Genomic DNA, 24905 nt, shown 5'->3' on the forward strand with positions numbered 1-24905 from the left:
CTGCCTGGCAGCGCCTGGTGTTCTCAGCAAAAGGAGCTCTCACTGGGCTGCTGGGTAATTATTGACAGGTCTCCTTTCGTGCATTCATCCACACATCCCCAATTGCCACTGCTTCCTTTTCATGGGTAATGGCTTTGTGCGTAGTTCCTCAGCTGGGATTTGCACCTACAGTTTCTAGGGCCCACCTTTGCCAGCTTCCATATTTACTGGGAGGCTGGGCCGGGCCAGGCCACGTACCCCTGCCCCAGTGCTCTTCTGCTTCCTCTAGCTGCTCCAAATGCCTTTTCTTCCTCCTCCTTGCAGGTGGTGACAATGCCAGAGTACCTGCGGAAACGGTTTGGGGGGAAGCGCATTCAAATCTACCTTTCCGTCCTCTCTCTCTTCCTGTACATCTTCACTAAGATCTCAGTAAGTGGAACCATGGATCCAGCACCCTTTCCCTCACCCAAACTAACTTTTTGCCTTTAAAGCTCTGTGTGCAAGGATGGTTTTGTTGTTGCTGTTGTCCTAGTGCTTTCCCCATGGAAAACTGCATTTTACAACTGAATCAGACGCGGGTGGCGCTGTGGGTTAAACCACAGAGCCTAGGGCTTGGTGATCAGAAGGTCGGCGGTTCGAATCCCCGTGACAGGGTGAGCTCTCGTTGCTCGGTCCCAGCTCCTGCCAACCTAGCAGTTCGGAAGCACATCAAAGTGCAAGTAGATAAATAGGTACCACTCCGGCGGGAAGGTAAACGGTGTTTCCGTGCACTGCTCTGGTTCTCCAGAAGCGGCTTAGTCATGCTGGCCACATGACCCAGAAGCTGTACGCCGGTTCCCTCAGCCAATAAAGCGAGATGAGCGCCGCAACCCCAGAGTCGTCTGCGACTGGACCTAATGGTCAGGGGTTCCTTTACCTTTACCAGAGCAAACAGTCATTGTGTTTTCTATGGATTGCATTTGTTTCAATTCAGAAGTAAAATGTGGGTTTTTCCAGGGAAAGTGCCAGGAAAAAACCACACTGGGACACAAAGCTTTAAAGCACGGACCTGTGTCTGGAAAGTGTGGTGCAAAAGAAAGTGGGTGAGCCCTAGGTGTGAAGGGAAAACAACATATACGTCATATAATGTTAAACACACACCCGTTACTGCTTCTGGTTGCCCTATAAGCTCCCCATTGGAAGATCGGCTCTAGGGCATGTCTGCCGTTTTGGACTACAAATCCCACCAGTCCCTGCTATCATAGTTGCATGGGCTGGGGCTGGTGGGATCTGTAGTCGAAAAGCTTCTGGAAGGCACCAGGATGGGACAGGCTGCTGTGAAGCCAGAAGAAATAATGGGAATCATGGGAAATAATGGACATCATGGGAAATAACATATCATGAGGTAAAAACCTGACAGCATCTCTTCCCTCTTGCTGTATGAAGCATTATTCAGCCTGCACACAGTAAAAACCCATTTAAAGCGCATGTCCCGTCCCCCACAAGTCCTGGGAACTGTTGTTTGTTAAGGCTTCTGAGAACTGTAGCTCCATGAGGGGCAAGCTACAGTTCCCAGGATTCTTTGGGGGGAAGCTTTATGCTTTAAATGTATGGCATGTCTGCAGCCTCAATAGGAAAGAGGGGCTTTTGGGATTTCACAGCCCACCAGACTGGAGGCCACAGGGGACCTTCCTTCAATCCTGCCCCCTGCTTTGCAGCTGCTGCCTGGTGGGGTGGGGGCAACCGCTGGCCAGTTCTTTCCCCGCAGTTGCCATGCCAGGCTACTCTTTGCCCTCATGGGCAACAGCTGAGAGATAATCATACAAATTAGCCTGAAAGGCCAGGCCTTTTGCCCTCCGTCTCCGCCAAGGCGGCAATAATCCATCTCTATCAGGGTTACTAATTAATCTGTAATGGGGCAGGGAAAAGGTCTGCAGCAACCTGCCCCCCCCCCCCGCCTTTCCTTGCACTTCAGCACCAGTAGCAATCTTGGCATGCTGGGACAGAAAGGAACCACTTTCTTTAAAAGTAGAAACTCACTGCAGAACCATTACTCAAGTTCTGTTTTAGAAGTTATAATTCGTCTAACTTACAGTGTTCAAAGGATTCTAGTGATTGTCCTTGCACACAACAACCTGGTAAGGTAGGTCTGTCTTATGATTTCCACTCATACTGCAGATGGCGAAACAGAGGCTGAGAGAGGGAGAGTGACTTGCCTAAAGCCATTTTGAGAATTCATGGCCTAGGAGCAGGGAACGTCTCCCTTGTTTTTCAGCCTTAGCCCTCTCCTCCATCTGCAGTCGGCAGCAATAATACCGACCTACCTTGCCAGGTCGTTGTAAGGGTGCTGGGTGGTAGAATATGTGTCGACCCACAAGCAAGTCCCACTGAGTCCAATGAGGGCTTACTCCCAAGTAAAGCAGCCTGATCAGAGAGCACGTGAATGTCAGAGCTGTGTTGTAAATAAAAATATGCCCTTTTCCCTTATGGGGTATCCAAGAGCCCATATAGAGTCCTTACATAGGTTCCCTATTGGTAGGAGAAAATAACAGAGGCCAACCAGAGAATATTGAGAAGCAAAGCAGCTAGTAAGCTTGATCTTTATTGATCTGTTGCAACAGGGTACTCCCCTCACACGCAGGAGAGGAAGAGGACCCCAAAAATGCTATGCAAGGGCTTATAAAGACTTTTGAAATTCCCATCCTCTAGATCAAGACCACCCCCAGAAACATTATGCATTCATCACAGAAAGGGTGTAACCTAAGACCACCCCTCAGATAAGGCGGTCTAAAACAGAACATTTGCATGTTGTTTTCTCCTGTCGCTTTGTTTATTTCCTGTCTGGCAGGTTACTTGATTGGATTTCTTGGGGAGCCTTGGCAGTCTTTTGTAATGATAAGGCTCACACCCTTATTCAAACACAGATTAAGACAGGATTTGTGAAGGAAGAGACAATGGGGAGGCTTTTCCATTTTTACCATGCAGAGAAACATTTGCTCAGTTTAGGAATCAAAATGGTTCCAGGTTGGCTTTCCTGTGCTGATCTATGTACGTGTGGTTATGAACGTTGCCATATATCTAAAACCATAAAATTCCTATCACAGCTGCTTGCTGGTGGCATCAACGTGACCTTGCCGGCAGCCACTGTTTCCAGTTGATTAGCACGTGGCTCTGTGGAGGTGATTCCTGCCTAAGGTGAAGTTTAGTAGTCAGGGAGAGGCGATAAAGCCTTAATGGGGGCCGTAAAAGACACTTAATGAAGATATCAGATGCAGCCGGTTGAGCTGGATCTCCAGTGGGAAAGCCTTGGGGAGCCGCCTTCTTAAAGAGCTTCAATAATGAACAGCCTGCAGGATAGTTTTTATAGTCTATGTAAGATGCGGAAGCGACAGGCATCTCTTGTGCCTAAGGGTCATAAATGATCACTTGGTTTTGAGGAGGAACTCTTTCCCAGGGAGGAAACGGATAAAGCTTTGAGGCTAGAGGCAGAAAACTGAAACATTGCCATGTGCTTGCCATGCTGGTTAATGTGGGGCCTGGCTTTGGCTGTTTCCAGGCGTGGGCATTCATACCATCACTGCCAGGTGGCCCCCTAAAGCCCAGATTCCTAGCTTTCATTTCTTTATTTTGAACTGCTCACTCCTATCCGACATTTTGCAACCGAAATGATTCATCTCTCATCACTTTGACTAGGTGACACCTCTCCTCAAATCCACACCTGACATTCTTTGATTGATAAGATAGATTTTATTAAAATGTCCCCATGCTGCTGACTTTCTCTCTGCCCCTGGATCCACCCTTTCTCTCTTCTGAGTATAAATACTCAACATCAGGGAACTGGTGTTGCATGTTAATAATGCATTCAAAATGCTGTTTCTTGACTAATGTAGCTGAGTCCCAGATTATCTTGATGCTAGTAGGCAACCAGCAGGTAATAGGGATTGCAGGACTGTAGCTCATGGTAACCCACCTCCAGGTGAGGAGGAGCTTCAACAAACTCTCTGTGTTTGTTGGTGAAACTCCCGGGAGCACTTGCAAGCTGGCCCCGTGTGCATAGTTAAACTGTGGAACTCATTCCTACAGGAGGCAGTGATGGCCACCAACTTAGATGGCTTTAAGAGAATGCAACAAATTCATGGAGGAGAGATGTTGATGGCCATTAGCCTTGATGGCTATGTTCTGGATCCTTGTGGGTGCATGGTTACTCATTACCACCACTGCTTAAAAATGCTGCTCCTCCTGTTCTGTTTCAGGCAGATATATTTTCTGGTGCGATCTTCATCAAGGAAGCCATGGGGCTGAATATTTACGTGGCCATCATTATCCTGCTCACCATTACAGCCCTTTATACCATCACGGGTGAGTCTTTGGGTTCAGAGGGTCTCCCTGCTTCCCTGTCCATTAAAGATAATAAGTTGTTGAAGTTGCAAATCCCATCCCGGGTGGGATTTGTGTCTGTGTGTGTGGTTTGGGCAGTGGCGTAGCATGGGTTGTCAGCACCCGGGGCAAGGCAAGTAATTTGCGCCCCCTGACCCGTGGATTTTAGTAGGGGCAGAGAGCTGCGAGTGCGAGTGCCCCCCCCAGATGTTGCGCCCGGTGCGGCCGGCCCCCCCCTGCACCTCCCACGCTACGCCACTGGGTTTGGGAGCTGCACGGCCAGGGAAAAAACAATGCTATCCAGGGTTGTAAAGACTGCAGAGAGAATAACTGGGTGCACTCTTCCCACCTTAGATCAAATCTATGCTGCCAGGTGCCATAAGAAAGCGGCAGAGATAGCGCAGGATAGTACGCACCCACGAAATGATCTCTTTCAGCTTCTGCCTTCTGGAAGAAGGTATAGGGTTATAAAGGCCAGGACTAGCCGCCTGAGAAACAGTTTCTACACAAATGCAATTCTGGTTCTAAACGCAGCATAAGGGGTCTCTATAGTATAGTGTATTTTAAAATGGGGTTTTAGAGTTTTTAGGGGTTTTTGAATGTTTTATGTAGTTTTTATGTAGTTTTATGTAGTTTTGTGGTAGTTTTATGTAGTTTTTATGTAGTTTTATGTAGTTTTGTGGTAGTTTTATGTAGTTTTTATGTAGTTTTATGTAGTTTTGTGGTAGTTTTATGTAGTTTTTATGTAGTTTTATGTAGTTTTTCAATTTCATTGTTCTACATTGGACAATGACAATAAAGATATTGTATATCATATATCGTATCGTATATCGTAGGGAGAGAGAAAGGCTGCCTCTAGCCTTGAGTCACATGTGACCATCTCCCTGTATGTCTTGAGCCCTCCCAAGAGAGAGAGAGAGAGAGAGAGAAAGAGAGAGGTGTATTCTATTGCCAAAGCAAGATGAGAAAAGCCTTAGCTTTGGCAAATAGGTAAAGGCAGTGATGCTGGGGAAGGGTTCCTCTCCCTCAAAGGAATCAGGAGATGTTCTCCTCCTCACACTGCCCTATTGCTCTTTCTACCCTTTTGGCTCTTAGGAGGACTTGCGGCTGTCATCTACACAGACACATTGCAAACTTTAATCATGCTGGTGGGGTCCATTATCCTGACCGTCTTTGGTAAGCAGACAACACAAAGGAAAGGTTGAATGTGTCACTGAAAAGTCTACTCAGTATTGATCCAGAGTAGATTCTGGTGTATAGTTAGCAGAGTAAAAACTTAAACACGTTGCAGGATTCCCAAAAAATAGACCAGAGGCAATTATATTTCATCCAGCAGAGCTTTACTGCTACGGAAGGCAAATGTGTATAATGGTCACAAATCCAATACATTCAGGGCTGGCACTGTCCATAAGAAATCCAGTTGCAGCAGACTTAACTTAAACTTGCAATAGCTTATAATAAGTCTAAACCTTAACACTATATACAAAAAACCACACCAGAAGGGAAAGAGATAGAAAGAGAAATTGAAACCCAGGGTCATTCTGGCCTCTTATTATATAGTCAGCATGACCTTGAGAGAAGAGATAAAAGAACCAGTTTAAATCAGCCATACTCAGCTTCTCTGAAGGAATAACCCAAACATCATGAAACTTATTTCACACAGAGAAGCTTCGCTCTTGAATTAAGTAGAATAGGAAAGATCTCTACACATCAGATCAATACTTTCTGTACTAAGAAATGCAAACTGACAGAAGCATCACCTGCCGGAGCCACCGTTATTGTGCCGTGTGCGCTCGTGAGCAGTTAAACAAACCCCTCATCAGATGCTACACGAAATTTCAGGTGACACAGCCTGGCTGTAACTCAGATGAGTGGCCTGCCTTAAATGAAAGGAGACCATTCGGTACTCGCCTTTAAAAGGGTTTTCTCACGCATATGGGAGCTGATGGCAGGAATGGGCATTCAGACCCCACCTAGTGGTCACAGGCAAAATTGCACACAAAACAAATCCCTTGTAAAGCTTCTGAATTCAGTTTGGAATTCAGTTTTCATTATGACAAGCCGAAGAAGCAGTGCCGGATTAAACCCTGTGGTGTATAGTTAGCAGAGTAAAAACTTAAACACGTTGCAGGATTCCCAAACAATAGACCAGAGGCAATTATATTTCATCCAGCTTTACTGCTACTGACTAGGCAGTCAAAATCTCAGGGACACCACCCCACAACTCAAATTATCTCCTTATAGGTTTCTAATTTTAGTAAAGGTAAAGGGACCCCTGACCATTAGGTCCAGTTGTGACCAACTCTGGGGTTGCGGCGCTCTTCTCGCTTTATTGGCCGAGGGAGCCGGCGTATAGCTTCCAGGTCACGTGGCCAGCATGACTAAGCTGCTTCTGCGAACCAGAGCAGCGCACGGAAACGCCGTTTACCTTCCCGCTGGAGTGGTACCTATTTATCTACTTGCACTTTGGTGTGCTTTCGAACTGCTAGGTTGGCAGGAGCTGGGACTGAGCAACGGGAGCTCACCCCGTCGCGGGGATTCGAACCACCAACCTTCTGATCGGCAAGTCCTAGGCTCTGTGGTTTAACCAGTTTCGTTACACAATACTATTTTGATCAATTGTTGCAGGGCCCCTAAAAGGCATGGGGCCCATAGGTCGGTGCCTACTCTGCCTGTTTGGTAATCTGGCACTGCGAAAGAGGACAGGACCAACAACACAAAGGTAACCCATTAAGAAGTAAGAGACTCTCTGCAGCTAGACTAACAGACATGCTCAGAAAAAGGTATATAGGCAGCATCAAAAATAAGCCATGGTGGGCCCTTACCATCAGCCCCTATATGCCTGGGAAATCCCTTTTACAGGTGAGTTCCAAACAATCTTTCCCCCAGGCATATGGAGCTGGTGGCAACACCAGGGCTTACCAAAGCTCACTGAGCCATGAAAGGTGGGCTCTGAAAAACTAAACAGGTGAACACAAATAAAATCAGCCTGGAAACAAAGTAGGAAAGAAGTAGAAACCATGAGAGAGTGACAGAAGGCACCACTGAATTCCAAAGGAGGGAGGTGATTGATTTTGCTTGCAGTTTTGCCTGTGACCACTAGGTGGAGGCTGAACATCCATTCTTGCCATCAGCTCTATATGCCGGTGGGCGGGTGGGATGCAGGTTACTTATCTGTGAACTTGAGAGAGTTCATCCCTCTGCCCCTCAGCTTCCCTGTGACAATCAATTCAAGAAGTGAAAATTCAAGTGGAGATTTATCATCAAGCGCATACAGCACACAAACACCACAGTCATCATGAGGACTGGTGATTTCCTTTTCTCAGTGGCAGCTGAGAATCTCTCAATGCCAGATCCACTATTTCTTACCCCCTGGAAACCAGCTGTGAATGTCTGGGGGGGGGGAGGGAGACCACATGCACCATGAAAGCAGCACAGCCTCCCCTGAACTGGGGTGTGGATGTCTCTGTGCCTGCCTGGCATACATATATGTGAGTGAACTGGTACCTTACAAGGACTGTCAACTTTCCCCAGCGTTTGAAGAAGTTGGAGGATATGAGGAATTCGTGCACAAGTACATGAATGCGATCCCACAGGTTGAAAATTCCAGTATCCCCGAAAAATGCTACACACCCCGTCCAGATTCGTTCCAGATATTCCGGGATCCCATCAACGGTGATTTGCCATGGCCGGGACTTATCTTTGGCCTGAGCATCCTGGGCCTCTGGTACTGGTGCACAGATCAGGTATGGTGGAGATGAGTCTTGGGTCCTCAGGTCCACTCTGAAGGGGAGGGGTGATGGTGGCGCCTAGTTCCTGCTCAGATTCTGTCTGCGGAGGATATTTCTGCAGCAATGTGTGGTCAGCACTTCCCTCCAGCACTTCCCAGAGAAGAGGGAGACAGTATAGATTTAGAACAGCGGTTTGCAGAAGGTCACAGTTCAGAGGCTGCAGAGGGGAGAAGCTGGGAAACATTGGGAGAGGAGCAGGAAGAAGACGCACCAGGGGAGAGACAGCTGACAGACTCAGTGTCTTTAGAAAGCATTCCAGATCCCCCATCTCCCAGGACCTGGCGGGCATTGAAAGGAAGAGAACAGAAAGCTCAGGTGCAGAAAACACAGATCAGTCAACGCGGGGATGACGTAGAGTAGAGAGACAGAGGGGATGGGGCTTTACTCAGAGCAACGCCATTATCCAAGAGAGACTGCATTTCTACATCTCTCTCTGTGAATATTGAATAAAAGACACTGGTAAGAGCTTCTTGTCTCTCCGTTACTGGCGGACTGCTGTGAGGGAGAGGGATCGGATTCCCTGAAGCATGACATGTGTAGCGCTTTGTTTTCCATAGGCTGAGTACTGAGACATTTGATTTCAGATGCAGAGATGCTAACTAGTAGTGAGCAGAACTCTTAGGTAGTGGTGTAACGTAACGAGGGGGTGTCAGAGGGGCAGTGGCCCTGGGCATGGATTTTTGAGGGGGCATGAAGTAGGCGCGCCCCCACAGGTGCCCACAGCGCAGCCTGGCCCTCCTCTTCCAGCGTCAGAGGCACCAATACTCGCAAAGAGGAGCACACTAAAGGGTGTGTTTAAAATATTCACGTCTAAGTTGCTTCCAAAGTTTCCTACTTCCCTTAGCATAGAAAGAAACCACGTGTTTGGTAAGTAGGGTTCACATGGTGGAAAAGAACAAAGCGTTTAGTAGCCCTTTCTCCCAAGGTGAGGGGCTGTGACCTAGCTAAGCCTAGCAGGACAGCTTATTCTATGGTCTTAACCCCTTCATGCATTAATTAGAATTAAGCATGTTGGTTATATGAGCCTGGATATATCCCGCGGGCTGAACTGGGACCTTCTGCAAAGCAGATGCTCTACCTCTGAGCAGAAGTCCTCCTCTGAAGTAAAAATTCACCACACAAGCAACCGATAAGTCCACCCCACCCCAAGGAGCCTGCTCTGAAGTCAAGACTAGCCTGATCGGCTGCTCACTTTCCTCTCCATTCCTCTCCGGTAGGTCATTGTCCAGCGATGCCTCTCAGGCAAGAACATGTCCCATGTCAAGGCTGGCTGCATCATGTGTGGTTACCTGAAGCTGATGCCCATGTTCCTGATTGTCATGCCAGGCATGATCAGTCGAATTTTGTACACAGGTGAGATGAGACCTCCAGCCTCGTCCTCTCGTCTCCATCCGTGGCAGAGTCCATTCAGAGTGTGGCTCTTCCATCCATCCCCTCAAAGGGTGGTACCCACTGGGAATCCTGTTCATCTCTAGAATGGTGCACTCAGGATATCTCAGCCCACCCCCCCACCCCAAGTAAGGTGCCCCTGTTTTTCTCTTTCCCGCAGATACGGTGGCTTGTGTCGATCCTGACACGTGTTTTGCGGCATGTGGGACGCCAGTTGGCTGTTCAAACATCGCCTACCCAAGGATGGTGGTCAAGCTGATGCCAAACGGTGAGATGCTTCACTTGTGCTCTTGTGCTGTTAGGAGGGGGTTGGGAAGAGGAAGAAACCCAACAAGACAGCAAAGCACAGGTGCAGGGTGGGTAATGATGCCTGCACTGTTTTGTAAGAATTCATCTACATGGCTTTGGCTGCTGGGGGTTGTGTTCCCACAGAGTCAGGGCAAACAAGCCTGTCAGGGCAAGAGTGGAGAAAGTGAGGGTGATTTAGGAAAGGTGGGGGCAAGCACTGCCCACCTTTGTGACTTAACTAAGCTAGAACAAAGCAGCTCGAGAAGTGCTGTGCTGAGTGCTGGGAGAGTCAACCAGAACCCTGGGAAGGCAAGAGCCAGAACAGATCAGAGAGGTGCTTTGGCAGTAGCAGCAGCAGCATATAACTGGAAAGCACCGTACTCCTTGGCTCCGCCCTCCATCCGCTAACCTCTCCAGTTACCTGTGGAAGTAGTGGCTGCAGAACATGCCACCCAGGAGCTGGCAGTCCAGGGGTGCCAAGCAGTAGCATGATTTCCGTGCCACCTCGGGCGGGAGGGGGGACTGTTTCTCCAACTCCTAGGTATGCCTTTGCCACTTACCCGGGGGCAGAGCTTGGGGGTCTCAAACTTCAGCGGTGTTCCATGTGATGCCCAATTTGGCTCCCACTGCCTCTCACGCTCTGTTCTAAAACACAGTTGTGGCGCCCCCTACAGTGCCCCCGAGGCTCTGTGCCCAGTGCTAGTGGAGTAGGGGCACAGGGGCAGTTGTCCTGGCACAACATTGTTAGGGGGCAAAAAAACTGACACCCAGTGCTGCCTCGATACAGCTACATGCTTCCATAACTGAAAACAGCTTCTCCATGCAAACCCGGAAGTGACTTCTCCAGACAAAGAAACGACTCTTCTTTTCTTATCTCTGTGGCTGCAATCACCTGGATGATGCAGACACCATCCGTTTCCCTCCCTCCAATGTGGCCCGGGGTCCTGGCAACCCATGTTATGCCACTGCCCAATGCGACTGGCCGTGCTCCTTTAAAGCCACCTCTGACTTGCCCCCCTGCTTCTCTTCCTCTTGTGTTTCAGGATTGCGAGGCCTGATGCTGTCTGTCATGCTGGCGTCTCTGATGAGCTCCCTCACCTCTATCTTCAACAGTGCCAGCACGCTCTTCACCATGGACATCTACACTAAAATACGTCCGGGAGCGAAAGAGCAGGAGCTCATGATAGTGGGCAGGTGATGATGACAAGTAGGAATGACTATTATGTGCTCACAGCTCTCTGCAAATTGAAACTTTGCCTGGGACCTGTGAGACCACCAAGGGGAACCTCACCCAGCCTTCCACCTGACCTGGAGGTTTTGAACTACAACTCCCATGAGCCCCCTTTTCATACGACCATGCTAGCCAGGGCTGGTGGGAGTCATAGTCCGAAACAGCTGCATGGCGCACCAGATTGGGGAAGGTTGGCCTCATCTGATGTACAGCCCAGGCCCCAGGTTCTTTACCCAGATAGATAGTGTTCATTGGGGCTGGCTCCCAAGAAAAGTGGTGCCTGCGGCTGCAGCCTTAGTCTGGTTCCTGCCCTCTGTCTGAAGACTCACAACCTAAAGATTTAAAGGTTTTTACAGGATGCCCAGCTTCTCTTTCCATAGACATATACTCAGCATCTGGTTTGACAAAGAGTTCTGGAGCACGGGTTTGCTCGCTGCTTGGTGACATTTTTGTTGACCCTCAATGCAACGCTTGGGTCAGCACCCAGGGCCAGATTCCGTGTCTAACTAACAGCAGTGAATCAGCAAGAGGTTAACCATACAGGGTGCAGTACGCAAGTAGATTTGAATATCAAATGGCCCACCTTCTCCCAAGGATCTGTCCAACAGCTGCTTGGCAGCAGAACAGACTTCATTGGCAGGTTTTTAAACAGGGATTGGATGGCTGTCTGCCAGGGATTCTTGGTCCTTTCCAACTCTACAGTTCTAGGATTCTATGACAAGGAGGCAGAAGTGGTCCAGGCACCCTTCTGTTCATTAACATATTCCAGGAGTGACAATACGACAAATTGTTTGTTTGTTTATTTCATTTCCATCCCACCTTTTCCTCCAAGGATCTCAGAGTGGCATATATGGTTCCCCCCATCCTCATTTAATCCTCACAATAAGTCATACACAGTGAGCTTCAAACCCTGGTCTCTTCCAGGTCCTAGTCTGGCACTCTAACCACTATGCAGCATTGCCTCTCAACCATAGATATAGAGTGCAACTCTCTCCAACTGGCCAACAAGCATGGCTTGCTGAGTTCAGACACAGTATTTTCTCTGCACTTTCTGCTTCTGCCACTTGGTGGGGTGCATTCTTTTCTCCACACATTTACATTTTTTAAAAAATGGTTTTGCCTTACTGCGGCTTTTGGTTTTTTCTCTCTCTATAGGACCAATAGGGCAACTTAAGATTTTTCTTTGCTATGTGACACCTGTGGTGCTGAGGTGCCCCCCTGTGGACATTTGGACTTATTGCACATGTAGCATCCTGATAGGCTGAATGCCAAGTCCTTCTCTCCAACAGAGCAGCCTCAGCTGACCTGGTGCCCTCCAACTATGTTGGACTACAACTCCCATCAGCCTCAGTGTCATATGACCCTGCTGGCTCTGACTGATGGGTGTTGTAGTCCAAAACAGCTGGAGGTTATTAGGTAATAGGGAAGGTTGAGATTCGACCACTCCCTGCCTATTTAAATTAATTCCCTTTATAACAGCTTAGTTGCCACCTAGACAAAATGGAAGGAACAGATGCTAGCTGTGCCATTTAATGGATCATGCTGTTTGCTAAAATATGGGATTAGTTTTTGCATTTGAACACTCGCTTAGGGATGTGATATGAATGAACCCAGCATTTGCTCAATGAATTACTGTAATTGCCACTACAGTGGACGCTCGGGTTGCGAACGTGATCCATGCAGGATGCACATTTGCAACCCGCAGTGTTTGCAACCCACAGTGGTGCATCTGCGCACTCGCAGGTTGCAATTCGGTGCTTCTGCGCATGCGTAAAGCGCGATTTAGCGCTTCTGTGCATGCACAACTGCCGAAACCCGGAAGTAACCCATTCCGGTACTTCCAGGTTTCGGCGGTCCATAACCCAAAAAAACGCAACCTGAAGCGTCTGTAACCCAAGGTATGACTGTATACTGTTTTTCATGTGCAACAATAATAAAATGGTTCACAATGTACAAATAAAAACCGACAGTCAAAACCTCACCATGCTCAGGTGTGTCCAGGACCAGTGCTGGGGGCCAAGATGGACAGGTGGGGCTTCAACTGTCAGCAAAAGCTGGAATGAGCAGGGCAATGGGAAAGACGTTCTGTTGTGCTTTGCTCTCAACCTGAGTCGGTTGGAAAGTGGCGGATGTGATTACAGTATCGCAGAATTGTAGAGTAGGGACTCCAAGAGTCATCTAGTCCAACCCCCTGCAATGCAGGAATTACAGCTAAAAAAAATCCATGACAGATGGCCATCCAACCTCTGTTTCAAAACCTCCAAAGAAAGAGAGTCCACCACCTTCTGAGGGAGTCCATTCCACTATCAAACAGCTCTCACTGTCCAAAAGTTCTTCCTAACATTTAGCTGGAATCTCCTTTCTTGTAACTTGAATCCGTTGGTTTCCTGGAGCAGCAGGAAATAAGCTTGCTCCATATTCCATGTGACAGCCCTTCAGCTATTTGAAGGTGGCTATCCTATCACCTCTCAGTCTCTTCTTTTCCAAGCTAAACATACCGGGCTCCCTCAACCATTCCTCATAAGGCTTGCTTTCCAGGCCCTTGATCATCTCTGTCACTCTGCTCTGCATGGGTTCCATCTTGTCGATCTCCTTCTTACACTGTGGCGCCTAGAACTGGACACAGTGCAGTAAGCCCACAACTTATGCAGGCATTATATTCTGGAAATAACACCTAAAGCAAAAATCGCATATAGTCAAAATGCATTGGGTTCAGTGGCGGGTGGGATTGCCAAAGTCATTTTTCCTGGAACCCCACCCCCTTAAAAAAAATTATTTTGCCACACACGTAAAGCTTGAAGCACACAAATGTGCATTAAGTTACAGGCTTACTATACTCTTGATGGGGTCTGACCAAGGCAGAATAGAGTCCCTTGATCTGGACGCTGTGCTTTTGTTGTTGTCTCAGTTGGAGAGGAAGAAGTCTCTGCCTACATCTTTAGGGTTTTTGAATGCTGGCATGGTAGAGAGCTGTGATTGACATCTCCCTTCTGTTTCCAGGCTGTTCATGCTAATCTTGATTGGGGTCAGCATCGCCTGGGTCCCAATAGTGCAGTCGGCTCAAAACGGGCAGCTTTTTGACTACATTCAGTCCATCACCAGCTACTTGGGGCCCCCCATCGCAGCCGTCTTCTTCCTTGCCATTTTCTTCAAGAGGGTCAATGAACAGGTAAGCTGGGCAGAGGGGTAGCACTCCCACCAAGGCCTGGGAAGAGCAACTGCTGGGCTTGACCTCAATTCTCTGAGCGTCTGGGCAACTGCAGGAGGGGTGTGCATGCGCAAAGGGCTATTGATGGCTACCAGCCGCAATAGTAATGCTCTGCCTTCATGGTAAAAGGTAAAGGGACCCCTGATCATTAGGTCCAGTCGTGGCCGACTCTGGGGTTAAAAGTCAATCCTTTATTAGGCATAGCAAATCACACATTATCAAACAAACACCGTATACAAATTGTGCAAAATACAAATTCAGCATAACAAGGTTTGTCCCAGCCAGATCTTTAACTCCAGAGGAAATAAATTTGCATAAATAATACAATATAACACTACCACATCACCGATCAGTTAAGAACCGCTAAATCTCTTTATAATGGCCCAGTCTTTCTGCATGGACAGCACTCAAAACTTCAGCCACTATTAAAGGAATTTGATCATTCCTGTCTGAGAGCAGGTCCTGAACCGTTGGTGGCATAGAATTGAGCCTGTTAAGTTGTAAGGCCTCTAATAATTGTCTTCTAGCATAAATGCCAAAATCACAAGAAAAGAAAATATGCTCCAACGTATCAGGTTCTTGTTTACCACATTTGCAGAGACGCTCTGCTTCTGGGAGAGCTAATATCTTTCTCTTACTATCATTGAAGGAAACATATTAAATCTGGTTAATGAATCTGGGGTTGCGACGCTCATCTCGCTTTATTGGCCAAGGGAGCCGGCGTACAGCTTCCGGGTCATGTGGCCAGCATGACTAAGCCGCTTCTGGCGAACCAGAGCAGCGCACGGAAACGCCGTTTACCTTCCTGCCGGAGCGGTACCTATTTATCTACTTGCACTTTGACGTGCTTTCGAACTGCTAGGTTGGCAGGAGCAGGGACCGAGCAATGGGAGCTCACCCCGTCACCGGGATTTGAACCGCCGACCTTCTGATCGGCAAGCCCTAGGCTCTATGGTTTAACCCGCAGCGCCACCTGCGTCCCCTGCCTCCATGGTAGGACGTAGTAAATGCCTCTGATTTCCAGTTGCTAGAAACCATGGGGGGGGGTGCTCTTGTGCTAGGATCCTGCTTGCTGGCTTCCCAGAAAAGGCATCTGACTGGCTTGCGTGAGAGCAGGATGCTGGCTCTTCTGAAGGTTCTTATGTGTAAATAGAGGCAGCTCCAAGTGGGGCAGGAAGTGAGGACCACCTGTTAAGAAGAGGGATGGAGCACTGTGCCTAGAAGCCATTGGGCTGAGTGTTGTTGCCCATGGTGTGAGTCAGACTAAAGGGAAGAGGAGCAAGGCTGGATCCGAGCACCATTTGTGGAGCTGAGCTTTTTCTGCTGCTTCCTGACAGGGGGCCTTCTGGGGCCTGATTCTGGGGCTGCTGATTGGATTGTCTCGAATGATCACTGAGTTTGCCTATGGAACTGGCAGCTGCGCTCAGCCCAGCAATTGCCCGGATATCATCTGCAAAGTCCACTACCTCTACTTTGCCATCATCCTGTTCGTCATCTCGGTCATCATCATTTTGACCGTCTCATACCTGACCAAGCCCATTGATGACGTCCATGTAAGCCATTCTCTCCCTCTGTGCTTTTATCTTTCTCCTCACTTCTCCTCTGCCCCTTCCCACCTCCGGATGGTGCTGCAAACATGGCACGTGCGTCTTTCAAAAGGAAGAACATCTGTGGGACACAGCACTGTCTCAGAACCTGTTTTGAACACCAAGGCTTGGTTCTGCAGCATGCAAAGGAATGAAGGCAAATGCCTTTGTCCACACTCAAAGTGCTTCTGCCTTGACAGCTGCTGCACGCATCCACCTTGGATCACAAGGAGTGTGGCTACCAGACAGGCTGGACACACTGTTTTCCTTTTAGAAATGAACCACGGATGGAAAGCCAGTGAGGGATGCGGCTAGGACCAAATCTTTGCTTAGTCAGTGAAGCTCCCCAGGGAATACCTATCTCTTTCTCTCAGCCTGGCCTACCTTGCAAGGATGTTCTGAAGGTATACAAGAGAAGTGCAGGGCCCAGACAGTGGCGGAGCTTCATGCTCTGGCACTGAGGTGCGGAGAGCAGGTGGGGGCTGGGCTGGTGTGCATCCTGGGGGGTGACACGCTGCCTGCAGGGACGTGGCATATGTCCTGGGGGCGTGGCACCCAATGCGGGCGGGTGGGCAGCTGCGATGGCACCCTAACAGGATTGCGCTGCCGCGGGTGGTGCGCTCCCCCCGCACTCCTCTTCCTCCACCAGTGGGCCCAGGCCAGTACTATGGAAATGCTGAATAATTATATCTCACATGCTCTAGTCTGCTAGGAATCCTTGTATTGTGCTAGATGACCCTTGGGGTCTGTTATGTACTGAGTTGAATAGGATCCAAAATGCAGCAGTCTGATTGGTCCTAGAACAATAAGATCCAAAATGCGGCAGTCTGATCGGTCCTAGAACAATGCAGCAATATGATTGGTCCGCAGGAGCCACCCAATCCAGCTCCAGGTGGAATTGAATCCACAACCTGATTGGCCTACAGGAGAATCCCAGAATTAGCCAATCACGTGCAGCCCATTGTGTAAATAATGTATATAAAGCAGATATTGTGGGGGAACTTCCATTCCTCCTCACCACTATGAGCTGAATAAAGACCATGAAATCCACTCTCAACTCCGAGTATATTTCAGGGTCCCTTCAAATTCTACAATTATATGAGCACAGAGTGGGGCAGAACAGTAGAAGGGCATTTCTAGGCTTGCTGCCCCCCAGTTTTCTGCTTCTGAGCTGTGAGCTGCCACGGCCTCTCCAGTTACTTCCACCACGTGGGACACCCTCTCTGCACCGGACCCTTTCCCTCACCCACGATGGTCTCAGCCCCCTCTCCCCAGGTTCATCTCTGTCTCCCTGTTCTGTGCCCACGGCAGCTCTATCGCCTCTGCTGGAGCCTGCGAAACAGAAAGGAGAAACGCATCGACCTGGATGCCGAGGAGATGGAGGAAGAGCCGGTCTTCGAAGAAGAAGCTTGTAAGAGCTCTCCCCTTGGTTCTTATTCCTTCCCGGCACTAAATGAGGGTCAATGGCAGGGGGCGCTAGAGAGGAAGGACCATCGTGGCTTGGTGGCGGCGCATCCACTTTGCCCATGGAAGGTGCCAGGATCAACCCCGGGCTGCATTTCCGGAGCAGACTCCTTGGAAATAATGGACCTAAGTGGGTCATGCCCATTGATATCAATGGGCTTCCCCTGAAATGGACCTGCATTTGATACCACCCACAGTACATGCCATTGAGTGCTTTAAAACAGGGGTAGGCAAACTAAGGCCCAGGGCCCGGATGCGGCCCAATCGCCTTCTCAGTCCGGCCCACGGACGGTCCGGGAATCAGTGTTTTTACATGAGTAGAATGTGTCCTTTTATTTAAAATGCACTTCTGGGTTATTTGTAGGGTCTGCCTGGTGTTTTTACTGCCTCTCCCAGCTGTCCCCAGCCTGCCATCTGAGGCAACTGCCTAATGGGTGGGCCGGCCCTAAGGTGTCACTAAACAGTGGTACCTCGGGTTACATACACTTCAGATTACATATGCTTCAGGTTACACACTCCGCTAACCCAGAAATAGTGCTTCAGGTTAAGAACTGTGCTTCAGTATAAGAACAGAAATCGGGCTCTGGCGGCGCGGCAGCAGCAGGAGGCCCCATTAGCTAAAGTGGTGCTTCAGGTTAAGAACAGTTTCAGGTTAAGAACAGACCTCCGGAACGAATTAAGTACTTAACCCGAGGTACCACTGTAGTACACAATAAAAGCACCCTTTAGAAAAAAACTTTCTCAGCATCTTTTACGACACTCAGACTGACCTGTATGGCAGGAGTCTGGCACTGAGACCTTCCTTGTCGTGCCTCATAGACCGAGAGCAGTAGGGGTCTGGGGGACACGGAAGTGTGTTGTCTTCTGGGCTTCTACGTTTTCAGACTTGACGTTGACCTTTTTTTCTCTCTTGCAGTCCCGGACAAGGAGCAGGGTTGTTGCAGGAAGGCCTACAACTGGTTCTGTGGCTTAGAGACCATAGCAGCTCCCAAGCTCAGCAAAGAGGAGGAGGAAGCCCTGCGGGAGAAGATGATGGACACAACAGAGGACCCCTTCTGGAGGCGGGTGGTCAACACCAACGGCATCATCCTCCTGGCCGTGGCCATCTTCTGCCACGGCTTTTTTGCATAGACTCGTGGGGCTGGGTGTTTTCCTTCCCCCTTTCCCTTTGAAATGAAGGTCTCCCTCCCTCCCTGAGATTGCTTTGTGAAGCCATAATTTGTAAGTTCTGCCCTTACCAGGCCTGACACTTATTTGTGCCAATCAAGTTGATTAATTGTTAAATCAAATGAGTTAATTGGTGGGTGGGCTAACTCTCCTCTGAAAGGGGGGGGGAGGAGGAGCCCCACAGCTTAGAGATAAAAAGGAAGGGGTGAGGAGAACGACATCAGCAATGCTCAGGGTCCATTTTTGGACTCTCTTTTTACAAAGTGTTTTTTATATATAAAAATGCTGCTTTTCTATGTTTAAAATGTTGTGCTTTCCCATAAGTGATTCCTTGTAAATAATAATGATAGTAATAAGTACAAGTCCCTAAAATAGAGGCTGAGTTTCATATTCTGTGGATCTATCTGCTTGAATTCCTTTTAAGCAAAATCTCTAAATTGCTTCCCTCCCTTGCTTTTTCCTTTCCTGTTTCTCTTTTATCATCTCCCTCCCCCCATTGGATTCCCACCCCCTTCCCATGAGCTCTTTTTTCTGGTCTTGGACTGCAAGTGACTAGACTGGATTTTTATTACCACTGCGATTTGAGCAAGCTTGAAATTATTAGAAGGGTTGATACCTCCCCTTGCCAGCCCCCTGAAACTTCAGTCTTTGACTTGACATGGCCTGCCACTCTTTGTGCATTCTCAATGTATTATAAATTGTGCAAAAATAATAATACACGACTTATTTTTTAAAAAACAGCAGCTTGCATTTTGTTTGAAAAGGGATCCCATGCTAAGGGGCAGGGAAGGGAAGGGCAGTTGCTTATGGTGCTGTGTGGTGTAGTGGTTAGAGTATCAGACTAGGACCTGGGAAAGGCCAGGGTACAAATACCTGCTCAGCTATGAAGTTCACTGGGGCCAGTCACCGCCTCTCAGCCTAACCCTACCTCAAAGGGTTGTTGCTGGGATTAAATAAGGAAGGGGAGTACCATCTATACCACCTTGAGCTCCTTGGAGAAAAAGGTGGGATATGAACGCAATACATATATAAAAATAAACTGGAGCTCCCACAGGTTCCGTACGACATGCAAGAGTTGGTGTAGCATTTGTGCAACCATCTTGGATGCTAAGGGGAGAGAGAGGGAGATTCCTTCATTGGTGAGATCATTTGCAGGACAGGTTGCTAAGAAGAATGAAAAGAGCAAATTGCCAGTGTGGCTTATGGACTGTTCTAGACCACAGTCCTGGATTCAGCCCTGTGGCTAGTATGTTCATTGTCTGGCTGTGGGCAAGTCCCCATTTCTCAGTCTGCTCCACCTCACAGGATAAAGTGCATAACCTCCCCGTGGGTCTCTGCGGAGGAAGAACAGAATGCCAGCTTGAAATGGGATGCCTTCCTTGACCAAACTGCTCTGGCTTGTGACTAGGAGCCCACAGAGCATGCTGGATGCATGAGGGTGGCTCAGGGAGCACCAGGCTGGATTTTGCAGGACCCTGGACAGCTCCTCATCAGGAGCTCCACTGAAATCTTTCAATGACTCCCTGGCCCCGCCCCCTTCCTGATGAGTGATGGCCCACTGGGGGAATGTGAGGCCCGCATTGCAAAGTGGGTGGGTTCCTTGAGGGAGTCTGGGGTGTGTTGGAGCTCACTTTGGGGGGGGGGGGTCCTGGCTCAGACCAAGTTGTGGGGGGGGGCCCTCTGCCACTTACCCCAATTTTCTTCCTGAACCAGCTAAGTCCTTCTCACCCCCGTCCACCCATAAAGAGATCCAGCTTCTGCTCAGGATCAGGGTCATGATTGGGCTAGAGCAGGGTTAGGCAACCTAAGGCCCGGAGGCTGGATCCGGCCCAATCGCCTTCTCAATCTGGGCCACGGACAGTCCAGGAATCAGCGTGTTTTTACATGAGTAGAATGTGTCCTTTTATTTAAAATGCATCTCTGGGTTATTTGTGGGGCCTGCCTGGTGTTTTTACATGAGTATAATGTGTACAATACTTTTATTTAAAATGCATCTCTGGGTTATTTGTGGGGCATAGGAATTTGTTCATTTCCCGCCCCCGCCCCCCAAAATATAGTCTGACCCACCACATGGTCTGTGGAACGATGGACCGGCCCACAGCTGAAAAAGCTTTGCTGACCCCTGGACTAGAGATATCATGAGGAGTGTTCCCTCTACACACATATTCAGCCAGCCTGGGCCACTTGGGAGGGGTTTCACACCTCCAGGGAACCTGAGGCAAGTTCACAAGACACTGGAGCCTCAGCTCCACAGACCTACAGAAGAAGAAGAGTTTGGACTTGATATCCCGCCTTACACTCCCCTTAAGGAGTCTCAAAGTGGCTCACAATCTCCTTTCCCTTCCTCCCCCACAACAAACACTCTGTGAGGTGAGTGGGGCTGAGAGACTTCAGAGAAGTGTGACTAGCCCAAGGTCACCCAGCAACTGCATGTGGAGGAGCAGGGAAGGGAACCCAGTTCACCAGATTACGAGTCCACTGCTCTTAACCACTACACCATTCTGGCTCCCATGAATATAAGAAGAGGCTGCTGGATCACACCAAAGGGCCCACCTAGTTTAGCATCCTGTTCTCACAGCGGCCAACCAGTTGTCTGTGGGAAACAAGCAAGCAGGATTTGAACACAAGCACAATCTCCCCTCCTGTAGCTTCTGGCAATTGGTATTTGGAAGCATTGCTGCCTCCCAGAGCACAGCTAGCATCAATAGTCCTCTCCTCCACGAATCTGTCTGATCCTTTTTTAAAGCCATCCAAGTTGGTGGCCATCATTTCCTCTTGTGGAAGCTTCACAGTTTTAACTATGCACTGTGTGAAGAACGACTTTCTTTTATCTGTCCTGAACCTAGACTGGGCTGTTTCTGTCATTAAAAACCCCCCAACCCCTTCTCTGAGCTGGCGGAGGTTGGAATCTTGCTCTCAGCTGGTGATTAAGTCCTGGCTACATTAATTAGAGCCATGATCGGTGCTGACTTAAAGTGATGGAGAGAGGGGAAACAGGTGATTTGTTGATGCAGGCATCTTCTGGCGTCACCCGCAGCAGAGCATCGCTCCAGACCTCCCAGCACCACGCTCCGCGACTGCGGCAAACAGGCCCCGGCTGAGTCCGGCTCATTTTTAGAAACGTCAAGGCTTAATAGCAGGGCGGAGGGGAAGTGCCAGATGGTGACAGGCTAATTGTTGGATTTGCCATATGCAGGAGACAATGCAAAGGTTCCCCTCAATATTTCCGGGTGACTAAGTTGTTTGCAGCTGAATCCTCGGCTATGTTAAGCTGAAACCCACCAGCGATTTCTCATCGAGCTGAAACCTTTTCTCTGCCTTTGGCAAGGGGAGGTTGGAGCAGGATGGGAAGCCATCCCCTAGAGGCATTCCGTCAGGAATGTTGTTGGGTCTGTTCAGGTGATGTCAGAAGGCTGTGGTGGGGCTATAGGACCTGGAACGAAAGGGGGGGGCACCAGAGGCACTTTCTGGGGCAGCCTGGAGGTATGGGAGTTTGAGGTGGTGAATGTGGCAAGGTTGAAGTAATAATAATAATAATAATAATAATAATAATAATAATAATATATTATTTATACCCCGCCCATCTGGCTGGGTTTCCCCAACCACTCTGGGCGGCTTCCAACAAAACACTAAAATACAATCGTCTATTAAACATTAAAAGCTTCCCTAAACAGGGCTGCCTTCAGATGTCTTCTAAAAGTCTGGTAGTTGTTTTTCTCTTTGACATCTGGTGGGAGGACATTCCACAGGGCGGGTGCCACTACCGAGAAGGCCCTCTGCCTGTTCCCTGTAACTTGGCTTCTTGCAGTGAGGGAACCGCCAGAAGGCCCTCGGCGCTGGACCTCAGTGTCTGGGCAGAACGATGGGGGTGGAGACTCTCCTTCAGGTGTTCTGAGGCCACAAACGCTTGAGGGTGGGGAGTGCACGCAGTCAGAAGCATTCAATGCTAGTCCTACTCCGAGTAGGCCTATTGAAGTTAATGTACGTGATTAACTTAGGTTCATTCATTTCAGTGGGTCTGAGTTGGATTTAGTTGACTCAATCTGATGGTGAGAGTTGTTTGACAGTGGAACGGACTCCCTTGGAAGGTGGTGGTCTCTCCTTCATTGCAAGTTTTTAAGACTAGGTGACCCTTGGGGTCCCTTTCAACTCTACAACAACCCAGGGAAAGAGACTAAAGTAAGCGAGAACCAGAGGTGCTTCTCCCATGAGACAAGGGGAAGTGCTGGTTTCTGAGTGGTGTTTAGAGCGGAGGGCAGGCAGGCAGACCTAACACACAAGGCACAGCCCAAGGAATGCTGTTGCACAAGCTCCACTGAAATGATCCTAGGGTCTTTCCAGGAGACTTGTACAGAACATGCTAGTGAACTGTGCCTTATGTTAATGTGTGTGTGTGGTCATTTGGTATTTCCACTAGCCCTGGACAGGAACTGTTGAATGCAAAGACTCTGAAGCAGCAACTGGAGGCAGAGACCGCTCCTGGCCCCTTTCCAGAAGACACCCCTTGCTCCTGCCTTGGCACCATCACAGCCCTTGGAGTCCACATTGATCAAATTGAGGCATTGCTCCAGAGGCTCCTGGTTCATCATTGCCAGGAATGGTTCCATTCTTTTTCCTGCTGACAGAGCTTGGGGAATCTTCATCTTTTGTCTCTGCAGCTTGTTCTGTGAGAGCTGGGGAAGGGTGATGGCAGCCTTCCCTAACCTGGTGCCCTCCAGATGTTGGACAACTCCCATCATCCCTGACTGTTGGCCGCCCTGGCTACCGGGGCTGCTGGGAGCTGTAGTTCAGCGGCACTTGGAGCGCCCAGGATGAAGAAGGCCTTGGGTGGGGGCTGATTTTGAAGCTGTTGCTTCTTCGTAGGGCTATGAGAGGGAAGGGGCCAGTTGGCAAGATCAAGGACTGCATTTGTGTCTGCATTCAAAGGGAGGGAGTCAGGGCAGGCCAGAGACATTTTGCAGGCTATAGCGAAGAAGTGCTGGCAGCCATGACATGTGCAACAGAACTGGCGATGGAATCATACTTCAGCACTAGTGATGGGATAGCTTCCTGCATGCCATCTGAGGCTACAGACACATTTAAAAGCTCCTGACTACCGCCAAAGAAGCCTGGGAACTATAGTTTAAGGCTTATGGGAATTGTAGTTTTCTGAGGGCTAAACTACAGCTCCCAGGATTCTTTGGGGGAAGCCATGTGCTTTAAGTGTACAATGTGCACATAGCCTCATTGGCCGGCTAATTTGGGATGGGGGCAGGATACGCTCTGCCCTTCAACAGAGGTGGCTGCCTGTGGGGCTGAGGAGGAACAGCCTGAGGACATCTGCTGCTGCTGTCTCCCGACACCTGAGGCAACTGCCACCCTTTGCCTACTAGTGGGGCTGGTTCTGGGGGGGAGGAAAGAGGAGAGACGCCTCTCACCAAGCTCTTCTAGGCTTGGAGTCTTTTTTCACAATTGCCCCACAGTACACCATATTATATCCTACAAAAAACACAGCATAATTCTCCCATGGGGCTTCCGCGTGCAATAAAATGACCTGTCTGCCCTCTGCCCGCCCCCCCAGCAGGGGCCTGACACTGGGAGAGCCCTGCTCAGCTGGAGACAGTCAACCCCTGGACTCTGTAGCCCCTACAGAGGGACAGAGGTCAGCCTCCCCCTGGTGAATTCCCTTCCGCAGTCCTGTCTTGCCTTCCCAGCTTGCTGGCCTAGCAGCTGCCACTGAGTGGCAACAGGACCCACACCTGAGGCTTGGGGGGCAGGCCTTGTTCCTGAATCTATTCTCCCTGGCTTGCTCTGCAAAGGGTCTCACTCAGCCCACAGGGGCACACATCAGCAGAGAATCTACGAAGGGCAGCCATTTCAATGGAGCTTGCACAGGAATTGGGCCCTGTGGGTCAGATCTCTTCGTCTCCCTGCTGTCCAGAATGGTGCTAAGGGCCCTGGTTTCAGAGTTTGGTCACCAGCTCTGTCTGCTCCCTCAGGGAAGAGGCTTGTGGATTAGATATCGTTACGAAACTTGAGTGCATTTTGTAATTTTACAAGCTATGTGACTCCGTTACTCAGTTGGATCTCTATACATGGTCTTTCATGAATCGTGACTTTGCTGTTATTTTTATTGGTTATAGTCCAGTCATGATTTATCACAATGGCTGGGAGTGAATATCTGCTTAATTATTATTTGCCAATATTTTGAGAGTTCATCTGATTGTGTCATGTGGTATTCCAAATGGAGCACCAAAGATCACTTGATTTGATATAAACTGTATATTTTCTAGTCATGATTTTTTATCATGACTTATAGTGGTACCTCGGGTTAAGAACTTAATCTGTTCTGGAGGTCCATTCTTAACCTGAAACTGTTCTTAACCTGAAGCACCACTTTAGCTAATGGGGCCTCCCGCTGCTGCCATGTCACTGCTGCACGATTTGTTTTCATCCTGAAGCAAAGT

General features: G+C 49.0%; 1 protein-coding gene across 1 annotated transcript in view; it reads left to right on the top strand.

Moving 5' to 3' along the window:
• The window catches only part of LOC308465908 (sodium/glucose cotransporter 1-like), a 37953-nt gene extending 18754 nt beyond the window's left edge, over nucleotides 1-19199 (top strand). The window contains exons 6-16 of the mRNA XM_080986303.1: nucleotides 304-408; nucleotides 4212-4317; nucleotides 5431-5511; nucleotides 7870-8081; nucleotides 9344-9479; nucleotides 9676-9783; nucleotides 10847-10997; nucleotides 14035-14203; nucleotides 15580-15795; nucleotides 17140-17239; nucleotides 18209-19199. Of these exons, the coding sequence (XP_080842429.1) occupies nucleotides 304-408; nucleotides 4212-4317; nucleotides 5431-5511; nucleotides 7870-8081; nucleotides 9344-9479; nucleotides 9676-9783; nucleotides 10847-10997; nucleotides 14035-14203; nucleotides 15580-15795; nucleotides 17140-17239; nucleotides 18209-18423 (1599 nt within the window). The 3' untranslated portion in view covers nucleotides 18424-19199. The remainder of the gene's footprint in view (nucleotides 1-303; nucleotides 409-4211; nucleotides 4318-5430; nucleotides 5512-7869; nucleotides 8082-9343; nucleotides 9480-9675; nucleotides 9784-10846; nucleotides 10998-14034; nucleotides 14204-15579; nucleotides 15796-17139; nucleotides 17240-18208) is intronic.
• The last annotated feature ends 5706 nt before the right edge of the window (nucleotides 19200-24905 follow it).

This window comes from Podarcis pityusensis, assembly GCF_964106645.2.
Source record: "Podarcis pityusensis genome assembly, chromosome: 16".
In the NCBI taxonomy this organism is placed as follows: Eukaryota; Metazoa; Chordata; class Lepidosauria; order Squamata; family Lacertidae; genus Podarcis; species Podarcis pityusensis.